Source organism: Stegastes partitus, unplaced genomic scaffold, assembly GCF_000690725.1.
Source record: "Stegastes partitus isolate 25-593 unplaced genomic scaffold, Stegastes_partitus-1.0.2 Scaffold51, whole genome shotgun sequence".
Taxonomy (NCBI): Eukaryota; Metazoa; Chordata; class Actinopteri; family Pomacentridae; genus Stegastes; species Stegastes partitus.
The window spans coordinates 927,103-939,734 of NW_007577782.1; the positions used below are offsets into that span (position 1 = coordinate 927,103).

The following is a 12,632-nucleotide window of genomic DNA, read 5'->3' on the forward strand; positions in this document are numbered from 1 at the left end:
TCTAATTTAATTACAATTACCACTAAAGTTGTGACTGATATCTGTCAAAAATAATTATAATGTGATTTATTTTTTTTTGTAAGTGGTATAGTCAACAAATGCAACAGTTGTAACCCCAAATGTAAAAATTAGCAAATGTTATAACAAAGTTCCCCTCTCCCCATCACTTAATGAAAACTGTGAAAGAATGCATTGCAAAGATAGAGCTAAGTAGTCTTCAAGAGCTTACCCTGTCAACAGAGAGTGAGACGGGGCAATTCTTGCTAATATCTCTACAAAGGGTCTCAACAAGTGTGAAGGCCTGGTCATAGAGACGACGGTTGTATAAGCCACAGGCCAAGTTGCTCACAGCAATCACTGTAAGGCATGGGGAAAACAAAGTGGAGAATGTTACAATTAAATATTAAATCTCTATATGTTGTAATTGCAAGAAAGCATTTAAGAAAAAAAAAAAAGTGATCTAACAACATTACCAATGCAGAATGTACTCACCTGCTTTGACAACAAAGCTTTCATTAGACAACTTGCGTAGTTCTGTCATCATCAGTCCAGCTGTAGCTTTGCAGTAGAGCAGCACTCTGTCCAGTGTGTCACTGTCCTCCAGCTAAGTATCACAAATCACAATCAGTACTAAAACCGAAATCCAAGTACAGCATCATGTTGTAAATATAAGATTCATCTATATTCTTTTTAGTTTTTATTGTCGCCATGAAACTGGACTTTACAGAAGCAACCTTACCTGTGATGCAAGCATGCTCTCATAAGCAAATGCAAAGCCCTGGTAAATACTAAAGCAAAGGGCCTGCTGCAGTCTGCTGCCCTCAGCCTGTTGTGTTGATTTCTAGGAGAAAAAAACTTAACAGTCAGAAATACTTTTTTCTAGCAAACAAGCAGACAAATAAAAACTCTATTTCATGGTCAGTGGCCACACTAACCTTTTTCAGTACGTTCAATATCAGCTCTTGGTGCTCCTCAAGGAAAGAAAACAGCGCCAGAAGCACTGCTCCACTAAATCCTTTGTTGTGCCCACTTTCGACTGCCCATACCACTAGGCTGCACCCCTCCAGAACAGCATGAGCTTCTCTGTCACCCAGGTCGGCTGAGAGACACCTCAAGGCCCTGGCACACTCTGTAAAAGCCTCGCCACTCTCTTCACCAGCCTTTATTGTTGAATGAATTTTTATTCCCCACTTGCCGAGCACCAGTGCTGTACACTGACAGTTAACATGGTCAGGGACCTTGCTCTCAATTTTATCCAGGAATGTGGAGGCCAGACTGTAGTGGCTGGCCTTACAAAGGACCTTCACTATCATCAGCGCCATTTCAGAAAGTGAATAAAAACTTGATGTCTCGACACACCGCTTGGACCTGTCTTCCTCAGTCCAGCATCTGTTAAAAAGTGTGTGTATTTCCTGGATAAGAAAGGAGGCATCCTCCTTTGTCATTGTTCCACAGCTACTCTCAAATGCAGTAATGGCATCTTCTGTGTACATGGGCGCTTTAGAGGAAGTAGGAATTGCAGTTTCTGTATCCAACAACAGGAGGAAGCTTAAAGCTTGCATCTGGCAACGGAGTTTGTCCCGTGGATTGAGGATTTTTCTGTCTTTAGCAGCAGATAGTCCATTCCAGAGAACAGAGAAGCAGTTCCTCACAAGGACACAGTAGTCTTCTTCACCCTACAGAACATACAAACCTTGTTAAAAGTGAGGTTAATTTTGCATTGTGGAAGCTGGATACTCAATGCATGTGCATGAACTCTTCCGATCAGAGTGGTACATACCTGTTGCGCTCTGGCAAGTCTGCTGTAGAGCAACCCAGCTACATGGCTGCAAAGCATGGGAACTTCCAGGGAGCTTAGCTTCTTGACAATATGGAAAATGATCTTTTCCATGTACAGCGGACTGCTCTGGGTAACAAGTGCTGCAGAAACATCGTAGCCCTGTAGGGAAAGTTCAACCAGCTTTACCAACTGATTAATGTGGTCAAAGTCTGGGGATCCTTCTCCGAGGTGATGGTTACAGGCTCTGATGACTCTGTCACACAGCGTGCGACCCTGAAGCCCAGGTTGGTTCTTCACAGAAATCTGCGAAACAGATTTAAATGGATTCCAAAGCGAGAGAATTAATAGGAGCCTTTTTTGTATTTGATTCACAAAACATATGTAATATCTAGCTCAGTAAATGGAGTTGGGCGTATATGGATACAGTACTTTGATGAGGTTGTCTCAGTATACTAAAACAACATGAACTTGTTACGTTCCTGGGTATATTCATGTTCCATCGTGTTAAAACTGTGTAGCTACTAATGCTAACCTCTAACTCTTCATATAAAAGCCGCGTCTCCTTCACAGATGCCGTCCTCTTGATGTAGTCTTCCACTTTCAAACACTTCATGTTGACAGCTGTAGAAGACACGTTAGTCAAAGTAAAACATGTTAAATTTGAACTTTGATAAAGTCGGTTAGCTTAGCCGTTGTTACCATCAACGACGCTGCTCAGCTGACGTTAACGTTAATGGCTGAACTACGAGCCTCAACTGCTACTTACACAAAGCGGTGGTCGTTTGAAGAAAATGTTTTCTTTACGGTACATTAACAGTATATTTTTCGTCCATAATACCAACAGTTTGAGCAGCTGTAGCGTTTATCCCAACTTTATAAGTTAAAAGTCTCAACGTCCAAACACGGGAAAGACACAACCGCGCACTGTTTTTGAAAGCTCCGCTGACCAATCCGACAGCACATCCGCTTTCAGCCGGAGACACTATGCCTTATGGGTAATGTAGTTGTATTACCACACCCAAACCTGTTGCCAAAGCTGAATTTTATTTGAGAACCTGACGAATTCCCTTTGACAACAAATATTCTAAGGGGTAATGTGCATTTATTTTTACTATACTGTAGCTACACCCAACTACATATCATAAACAATTATTAAGGGTATTATTACCTCTCTACAGTCGTCCTCAAATTTATTCATACCCTTCCATTAAAAAAAAGGCAAAATTCACAATAGTCACTCAAAAACCTAGAAACTGAAAAAAGTGATAATAAATAAAAATTTGCCAAATTATTTAGTGAAATTATACATAGCATTTGAATTGTGGTTGAAAAGACTTAAACAACAACAAAAAAACAAAACAAAAAAAACTGTCCTAGACAAATAAGAGCACTTTTCTGATGAACGGTGGGCCACAATATCTGTCAACAGGTGCAGAAGTGTGATTGAGAGTTACAGAAAACTCTTGATTGCAGTGATTGACTCAAAGGGTTGTTCAACAAAATATTAGCTTATGGGTCCCATCACGCTAGTTTGCTTCAAAGCCCACGTTGATTCTAAAATGAGTTCAGTTTTTTCTGATTTAATTAATTTAACAGGTTTACTGTAGTCATCATGTTTCTAAGTAGTTTTAATCATGAGTATTCATAAACAGCAGGCTCATGGAATATATAAGTAAAAGGTAGAGAACGTGAAGCAAAAGAAAGTAAGGCAAAGGGGAAAGGGTGAGAAGAAAACAAGAGATCTGATGTAAAGTAAAATGGTTTTACTTGGCAGATGCATGCCTGCATTGCAAAAACTACCACCTCCGTATTTTTTGCAGCTCTTTCATATTCCAGCTCCATGGTACTGAAAGTATCACACGCACCTTAAAAAATGTCCTGACCATTATATGTTTGACTTGAAAACACTAATTGATCTTGCTGTTTCAATTCTAAGAAATCTCAAATAATCAAGTCATTCAAACATAATTAGTCAGATTCATATCTGTTTGCAATGTTTAATACAACCAGTGCCCAAGAGCGTATAAGTTTGGATTCATGGTAGTTGCTTAGCTAAACAATTCTAATAAAACAACCTACAGTAGGACAGCTAGACATTGTAGGACACACTGCATGATGAAAACTGTGAAAATAAAGGATGAGAAATGAGTGAGCAGGAGTATTTAATTTAGATTTAAATCAAAATAGAGGGACAGAAAGTAGAAAATCACACTTTTTAAGTGTTGTACAATAGCAGCAATGGGAACGGAGGTTCTGTGAATTGAGATATTTCTAAAGCATAATAAATAGCACCAGTTTCTGCACAGTGTAAATGCTTTTTGTTACAAATTATTACAAGTGACTTGAGAGTTTGTAATGTGAGACTTTCTGTGTTTTTTTAAATTAGTAGCTTTATTTATATTGCACTCGCCTTAAACAGAGTTTAGAAAATGCTTTAAAAGAAGACAGTTATGTTATGTCCAGTCCTTAATTATCACATAAGAAGACTACTTCGAAACTAAGCCGCTTGTCTTGATGACATGTTCCATTGCAGCCTTTTCAGAGGTGTCCAGGCTGATCTCATACTTGGCCAGGATTTTCAGGATGGGCCTCAGCCTTAACCACCACTGTATCTTTGGAATACGGTGTCTGCAGAAGGAAATATTTATCAATGATAAGAGGGGAAAGAAAACAACAAGATTACATTTTGAAGGCCTGTGCAGCAAAGTGACATTTTTAAATTAAAGTTGCATTCAGTCATTTTTGACCACCAGGGTGCAGAAAGACTCCAAATGTTCAATTTACCGCAAGTGCTTTAAGCTTTATAACTAACATGTGAACAAATATCTCCATATGGGCACAGTTCCAGCACAACCAGACCAACATGACAATGGTAGTTGGAGTGCAAAATTTACTCATGGTTTAAAGCTAGCTATAGATGCAAACTTGCTTAATCATCCAATCCTTTTATTTACGTCTGGCAGGCCACTGACTGTACTAAGAGTCTTTTCTTGTTAATGTAAGTACAAATAGAAATGAAGTCTTACTCAAAGTCAGTTTGTTCTGCAAGTTCTGCCAGAGGCTGGAAAACTAAAGATCTCTTCTTCATTCCCAACACACAGGCAGAATCTGGAGAATTGGCAAAGATGCGACCTGGAGGTTTGAGGTTAAAAACAGAACATACATGAACATGGCGAGCACAGGAGGTCAGAACAGCAGAAGTCAACACAACACTTTGTGCTTTGAGTGACATCAAGTCCTCACCATGTCTGTAGCATTCCTTAAGCTTGTCAGTCAACCAAAGAATTGATTTGATTCCCATCTTTGTGCCAAAATTCCTGTCAAATGGACTAGGTGTTCCACCCTAAAAGCAAAGAACATGTCATTTCAGATTGATGGTAATAAATTGAGTGGCTATTAATGAATCTGTGCACAACAAACAGATCTGCAGTGAATAGCACACCTGCTGCATATGTCCAAGTACATTCTTTCTGCAGTCAAACACACCCTTGCCCTCCTCTGAGTACAGGTTGAAGATGAAGTCAGTTGTGTAGTTTGCATTGCATTTCTCATTTCTAAAACAAAAGCAGAAAAATAAATTAGATATGAGCCCCAGTGAACAGTGTAAAAGGAACTACGTTGACAAAAACGAATGATGGCAATTCGCTCAAACCTCAGAATGAGTCCTCTCTTCACTGTGGTTTTCATCTTCTCCACCAGATGTTCTACATTCAACTACAAAAAAAAAAAACACTTTTAGACCACTGACTTTAAAACATATCTATTCATCCCTCACTGATGTATGCCATTTCTCTTTTTTGTAAGAAAACAGACCGACCTCGAGGTCATGAATGTTGAAATGTTCCTCATAAATGTAGGCAGCATCTGCTCCAGCTGCTAACCCAGCCATGGTCGCCAGGTAACCGCAGTATCCTCCCATAGTCTCAATAATGAACACTCTTCTCTTAGTTCCAGCAGCAGATTGCTTGATCCTGTCACATGTCTGCAAAATGTGATAGGAAATTAACGTAGTGAATAAGACTTCACTGTTTTGGGACTGGCTTGCGTTTTTGTGTGTGTTCAGTGAGAACCTTACCATGGTTATGGTGTTGAGGGCGGTGTCAGCGCCAATGCTGAAGTCAGAGCCAGGAACATTGTTGGACACAGTAGCAGGAACGACAACAAGTGGAACACACAGTTCCTCATACTTCTCTCTAGCTTGAACCATCTGCAGACCACCTTTGAATGCCTGGTAGGAGAAAAGTAGTAAAACTGCAATGAGTGACTTTCACTAGCATCAACATGAACAGTGTGTAGTTGGAAGGTGAATAATATAACAGTCCACCAGCAGTGTTGTCAGAGACTGTTGCTCACCTCAAAGCCTCCAATAATGACAATAGCATGAATGTTGAACTTAGTGATGTTCAGACTAATCTCCTCCATCCACTCTTGTGGCAGCGATCTTCACAACAGGAAAAAACACAGAACATAGTAGCTCACATCGATTTAATGTTAAAATTATCCATGCGGGTTCATGTAAATCAACAGACATGTAAAAATATATATTTTCATTAATGTTCTCATCAACAGAGCAGTCTCCTGAAATGCGTCACCTCTTTGTGCCAAGATTGGAGCCCCCCTTTCCCGTCCATCCTGCCACTCCAGACCAATCAATGGGCTCAATCTGTGCAGGGGCAGAATGTATGTTTTATAGTATATATAGTTTTTGCATTGTCATAGTAAACCTGGAACAGTAAAAGTCCCCATTGCTTGGTTGTATGCGTGCAAATACCATTCCATGAGCCAAACCATCGAAGCCGTCGTGCACTGCCAGCATGTTGTGTCCCTGGAGGAGCCCAGTCCTGACAGTTGAACGCACTGCAGCATTCATTCCTGCACATGGCGCTCCAACGTTCAGTATGGCGATGTTGATATTACTCTAGTAAAGGCAATTTCACAGGCACACAGGTTGGTACAAATGTTTTCCACTGAAACCTAATGAAGAGAGCTGATTTGTAACAAGAAGGGAGAGATGCAATTCCTGACCTTTGTATCTGGGGGGTGCACATGAGCCAGCATTTTGTATGTGTTCCAGTTGTTCTCAAAGCTCCTGTAGGCAAAAATGAGTAAAAATGTGCATTTGAAAGTCAGCATAACACATGAGAATTTCAAATGAACAACACAACGGTGCATGTCTCACTTTCCCCTGAGCTTCACTGCATCTTCAAACCGACCTTCAGCCATGGCTGTCGTGACATCTTTAGTCTGGTATAGAAGAAGATGTAATAAAAACAATTTTATGTGACACAAAACATCAAATATAAAGCCCATTACTGGAGTGTATTTACATCACTCAGAGTAAGAAAACTTACATCAGTAATGCCATGTTCAACCATTGATTTTAGATATGTATGCAATATATTGTAAGCACTGTGGAAGTTGTGTGGCACTGTAGGATTTGCTTTGTGTTGTTAAGATTTGACTCACCACTTGCACACACTCCATGAGAGGCAGCCGGACAGCCATGTTTCCAGACAAGCTGACCACACAAGCAGGGGTGTCTGGTGTGGCCTCCAGTAGAGCCATGACAGACTCCACACCCATTCTGCTCGCCTGTCATAGCAATGAGAGATCAGCTTTACCACACTGTTTTGTTTGTTTTTTAAAAAAAAAAAAAATTAGTATTGTTTTTTTTTTTTAAACAGAGGCAAGGTTACCAAGTGAATAAATAAAATGTTTTTTATTGAGATATTACCAGGATTCTATCAAATGCGGAGGGGGTTCCTCCTCTCTGTACATGGCCCAAGATGGTGGTGCGAGTGTCAAAGCCGAGCTTCTTCGATACCAGCTGGACAGACAGAGAGTTCATGAGCAGTCTGCCTGTTATGACTTAAGCCTGCATGTGCTGGTGTCTCGGAGTACTGCTATTACTGACCTGTTTGACACTGTCACAGGTGATAGGTTTACCCTTGCGGTCAATTGCTCCCTCTGCAACAATGATAATATTCAAACGGGAACCGCGGCCTCTTTGCTAAGAAGGACAGAGTAAAGATTTAAAATTAATATTCCCTTTTGACTGTACTTATAAAGTCAGATGGTGTCAAATTGGTCATGAATGAGATGATATAAACATATAAAAAGTATTTACATCTATTAGTCTCCTGCACAGATGCTCCTCCCATCCATCATCTGGGGGCATCTCTGGGATGAACACCCAGTCAGCGCCACAGGCCAGAGCTGTCACCAGAGCCAGGTATCTGTAAACAAAATGCTAACTGAGTAACTTTTTGTAAGGGTGTGGTGCTAATGGCAACTTGTTAAAATAGACTTTTACCATAGAACTGATTCTGTTAGCAAAATAGAAACGACACCATTTAGATAACAAGAGCCTAAACATACCAACACAACATAGTAAACGTGTCATACAAGCTGCATCATATTACATATTAACACATAATGTTGGAGATGAATATCAAGAACTTGTCAAAGCTTTTTTTTTTTTTTATATCAAGAACTTGTCAAAGCTGTTTTTTTTTTTTTTTTTCCAAAGGTGAGCCATTCTGCCCTGTCTCATGTCTCCCTGTAGGTGCAGGTGGGTGAGATTGTTGTGATCGTGGTGATCCTCAATCTAATTTAAAGACGTCTCCAGTGAATCTCGCCCTGTGGATGGACTCCAACTCCACCATCTTACCTGGCGATGGTAGTCAGTTTTATTTCTTCTACTTATCTGGGGATTAGGTTATGGCGACAGCAGGTGAAGTAAGGCATTTCAGACCTCCCTTTTCCTCGCAACATTTTCCAGTTCCTCCTGGGAGATCCCAAGGCCAGATGAGATACGTAATCCCTCCAGCAAGTTTCAGGTCTACTCTAAGGTCTCCTTCCAGTTAGACATGTCTGGAAAACCTCTACAGGATGTTGCCCAAAGGTACAAAAGAGCAGTAACTTTACTCCAAGTTTCCTTCAGGGCTCTTTTCCAAAGACTGATGAACTTCTCACACTGGGTTGGGGGTGAGTTGCTGCCCCAAGCAAAGCAGTTTAAGTATTTCAGGATCTTGTTCAGTAGTGGGCCTATGGGGTCAGTTGATCTAAATGCATTCTTTTCCTCCCCAAGTTTTTAAATAACTGTAAAAATATGGTTCTTTTGTCCATTTGTCTTGTAGTTTTGCAACCACATGGTTACAGTAGCATTTTTTGACTCCATATAGATTCTATAAATGCAGCTTTGGACCACTGACCCCCATTCACACTGATGCTTGCACAATACCCACACAAGCTGGACTCACCCACAGTGCCTGCCCATTACCTCCAGGATGAAGGTCCTCTGGTGGCTGCAAAATGACACATTTTAGGTCAAGGCTCCTACAATCAATTGTCTGCTCTGTCCATCTTTTAAACTTACAAACCCCCTGGCATACCTCTGTGCTGTGGTGGTGATGGCGTCTACTATCTCGATGATGCGATGGAGGGCAGAGTCAGTGCCGATTGTCATGTCAGTTCCACAGAAGTCATTGTCAATGGAGCCCACCATACCAACAATATTGAGGTGGGAGGAATTCTTAGCCTCAGTCGGTGTGATCTTCCCTGAACAAGGATTAAAATGACAACTCTCAGGTAAACCACTTAAACAACATGCTGACTGCAGGAAACTGCATCACAGCAGGTTTCATAGAAATTTCACACATTTATGTGTTACTTGGAATAATGAATTGTGGGGTTATGCCTCTCACCAGCTTTAACCAGGTCTGCCAGCAGCTCGCTCCACTCTGTTCTGAACTGGTTGGCACCTGTCAGACTGCCGTCACCTCCGATCACACACAGGTTAGTGATGCCCAGCTTGACCAAATTACAGGCAGCTTTAGTGCGTCCTTCCTTGGTGCGGAAATCTTGACAACGGGCGCTACCAATCACAGTCCCACCCTGGAGTCAGGCCAGGAGGAGGGGTTTCAGTTCAAAACAAGAATCACAAGGCGGCACGTTAGGAGAAGGGGTAGGATTATCTGAAACCTAAGCACTAATGTCATGTTCATTTTTAATAAACCTTGGCATTTAACTGACCACTTGACCTACAGCACCTCAATTTAGACCAAAAGACAAAGACCTGTTTATTGCAAGTTAAAAACTGGAGAGATAATAAGCACACAGATAAACATGAATTTGCATCCTTGAATTTATTCTCACCAGCTGTAGCATCATTGACACGCTCTCCCAAGTGGCAAGGCGGATGTTGTCTCCTCCATCCACCAGACCCTGGTAACCCTGTCAACAAACACAACACAATATCACCTCCATGAAAAGGGGTCAGTGCAGACATATTTTTGCTTTGGCATGAGAAGCTATTTCAGTCCAACAAGTGCTTTATTTATTATGGTGAAAATGTGATGCAATGCAATATTGCCGAAACAATTAGTTCATTATAAGGTTCCTTTCTCAATCAAAAAGTTAAGCATTGACTAGCTCCAATTTCTCAGTTGGGAACATTTGTTGCTGATTCGAATATTGTTATTTGAATAACCTTTAGGTTTAGATTATTGAACAGGTTCAATGCAAAGTAAAGGAAGCACCAGGTATCCCGGAAGCTTAGTTTTTACCTTTTTGTATTTGTTTCAACATTTCAAAATTTAGTGATTAAAAAAAATTAAAAGCAATATTTACCTCATGGACAAAATACACTTTGGCTCCAGTGTAAATTCCCACTCGAACTGTGGCCCTCACAGCTGCGTTCATACCTGCAGGAATAATGTGTTTGGGATTGTACCAATTAGTCCTGATAAGTATATGAGAATTCTGTTACAGCTCACTTATATTTGTTAATCTCTGTCAGTTGTGCATTGTATGAAATCATACAAAGTTTTAAATTATGACCTTTTTTGGTACATCATTTTTAGTCTTACATCAAGGTTCATGCTGTTCTCCATATGTTAGCAACTTAACTACTGTGACATGTGAGTGGACTATATTGATAGTCCTTCTAAGCCACCAATGTGCTTGATTATAAGCTGCATGAGTGTTACATAAGTCATCCATGGAATGATAACAGCTTTTAATTTTCTTTTAGACATTATGTTAACTTGCTTTTGCAGCTGCAAAATGACAGATGAGAGCAACAAACACAACAAGCAAGGTGATGAAATGATACTGCTGTTACAGACCATGTTATCTGGCCTTAATTTTACTGTTGGTAAATTGCCAGTGGTAGGAGTAAACATGTGCTGATGGGAAGAAAACTAGGCCTCTGCCTGCTCTTTCAAGGGGTTACTTAAAGGACAAGATATGGATAGATTAACTTTGTGGGTGCCAGGAGCATCTCCACTTACATTTAAAGGAGTTCAGGAAAGAAAGAAAGAGTAGAACTGCTCTCTTGCTACACTGCACCACTTTACATACACATGACAGAAAGGTCATGCCTCTAAAATTAGCCTGCGTAGCAGATACAGTTCTAAGCAGGCACATGCAGGGAGAAACCTGCACGCAGTAATGAGGATTGTGTTTTGAAGGTGAAAAAGAAGAAAGGTAACAATTGCCAGTTTTCCATTTACACATATCCTAAGAGCTTATGAAGTTCAGGTGCATACAGAAAAAACATCAGATGGACAGCTCACTGTCTCACATGTTCACACTACAGGCTTCATGGGGTCACTGACACACCTTCAAAGGTCACAGTGGAGATGTTCCTCATCAAGTTAAAGGTCAGAGGACTGTCGGTCTCACTCTGTGGTTCTGGTAATGCTGGGTGAAGTAATTAATGCCACCCTTTTACATAAGTTAGTTTTATGACTAGATACCTAAGATAACTCTGTTCTACCAGAGAAATCATTAAATATGGTCATTAATAATACATTTATGAGTAGTTAGATTTGATATAAAGAGGAGTTGCAATCATGATTGAATATGGCCATAAAGAAGTGACTGGAGTCTTTGCTTTTCAAAATGCAGTGTCATTTCTAGTGCGTTATCTAAAGGCAATTCTGCAAGACTTTATAATAGCCAACAAATGTTTCAAATTCTTAATAAGGTCAGATCTGATCAGATATGCACAGCATGTAAGCCTACTTGTCTCTGACCGCCAGTGACAGTTCCAAAGACATCAAAAGTTTAACTCTGAACCAATTGCTTTCTGATTCACTTTACGTCTCAAATATCTCTTTAATTGACATTAAACACTGCTGTTGAGTCACTAAATACTGACTTCCCACACACCAGATCCTCTCAACCACCTGCTGAGGCAAACAAACTGCAGCAATACACTCCTTGGCTTGACACACTCCCACACCAGTCTGGAAGTGGTCCACTTACCCTGGGCATCGCCTCCGGAGGTCAGCACGGCGATCGCACGACCAACTCCCATCTTGGTGGGGTCAATGGCAGCAGTTTGTGCCATGGTCCTGGAGTTGGAGCTGACTGAGAGAAAGAGACCGTGAATGAATAAACTCTGTTGTACTGTGTGGAGTACAAGCAGCCTCTAACTCAACCCGGCTGTTACGGAAACTAATAGCAGTTGCAAAAGTGCACAGCTTAGCTATCCTCTTGGCAGACACGGAGACACACATAGTTGTGCTAACACTTTTAGACACACACACACACACACACACACACACACACACATGCGCGCGCATGTACATAGTGCCTACATACCTACTAAAAGTATTCAACCCTTCCTCACCTCTAAACCCCTTTAAAGTTTTCATATACTATTTTTTTTTTCTTTAAATAGAATTTTTTAATTGACTGGTGTGCATCCAATATGTGGAATCTGATCCTCTGATTAAGATAAATTATAAGATACTCAATAATATATTGTATCTGCTGTACAGTTTTTCACATTTCAAGGTGCGCTGGGACCATGGACATCAGTTTCACATTTTACTGCAAGTTC

The 12,632-nt window shown here is 40.6% G+C and overlaps 2 protein-coding genes across 2 annotated transcripts in view; both read right to left on the reverse strand.

Annotated features, from left to right (window-relative positions):
- espl1 (extra spindle pole bodies like 1, separase) overlaps window positions 1-2,572 on the reverse strand; it is a 14,674-nt gene extending 12,102 nt beyond the window's left edge. Inside the window, exons 1-7 of the mRNA XM_008307023.1 lie at window positions 2,547-2,572; window positions 2,313-2,401; window positions 1,781-2,083; window positions 936-1,676; window positions 740-841; window positions 493-604; window positions 230-357 (exon numbers count right to left, since the gene is read on the reverse strand). Of these exons, the coding sequence (XP_008305245.1) occupies window positions 230-357; window positions 493-604; window positions 740-841; window positions 936-1,676; window positions 1,781-2,083; window positions 2,313-2,393 (1,467 nt within the window). The 5' untranslated portion in view covers window positions 2,394-2,401; window positions 2,547-2,572. The remainder of the gene's footprint in view (window positions 1-229; window positions 358-492; window positions 605-739; window positions 842-935; window positions 1,677-1,780; window positions 2,084-2,312; window positions 2,402-2,546) is intronic.
- Window positions 2,573-3,924: 1,352 nt separating this feature from the next.
- pfkmb (phosphofructokinase, muscle b) lies at window positions 3,925-12,204 on the reverse strand. The gene is made up of 22 exons (XM_008307024.1): window positions 12,053-12,204; window positions 10,412-10,485; window positions 9,938-10,015; window positions 9,487-9,676; window positions 9,175-9,340; window positions 9,043-9,087; window positions 7,908-8,016; window positions 7,695-7,790; window positions 7,515-7,607; window positions 7,247-7,372; window positions 6,960-7,024; window positions 6,806-6,869; window positions 6,552-6,698; window positions 6,373-6,443; window positions 6,134-6,221; window positions 5,856-6,008; window positions 5,598-5,762; window positions 5,433-5,494; window positions 5,223-5,334; window positions 5,024-5,123; window positions 4,807-4,912; window positions 3,925-4,408 (listed from the first exon to the last, which is right to left on the reverse strand). Exons 1-22 carry the CDS (start codon window positions 12,135-12,137, stop codon window positions 4,267-4,269), a joined length of 2,337 nt encoding a protein of 778 aa, XP_008305246.1. The 5' UTR covers window positions 12,138-12,204; the 3' UTR covers window positions 3,925-4,266.
- Between the last annotated feature and the right edge of the window lie 428 nt (window positions 12,205-12,632).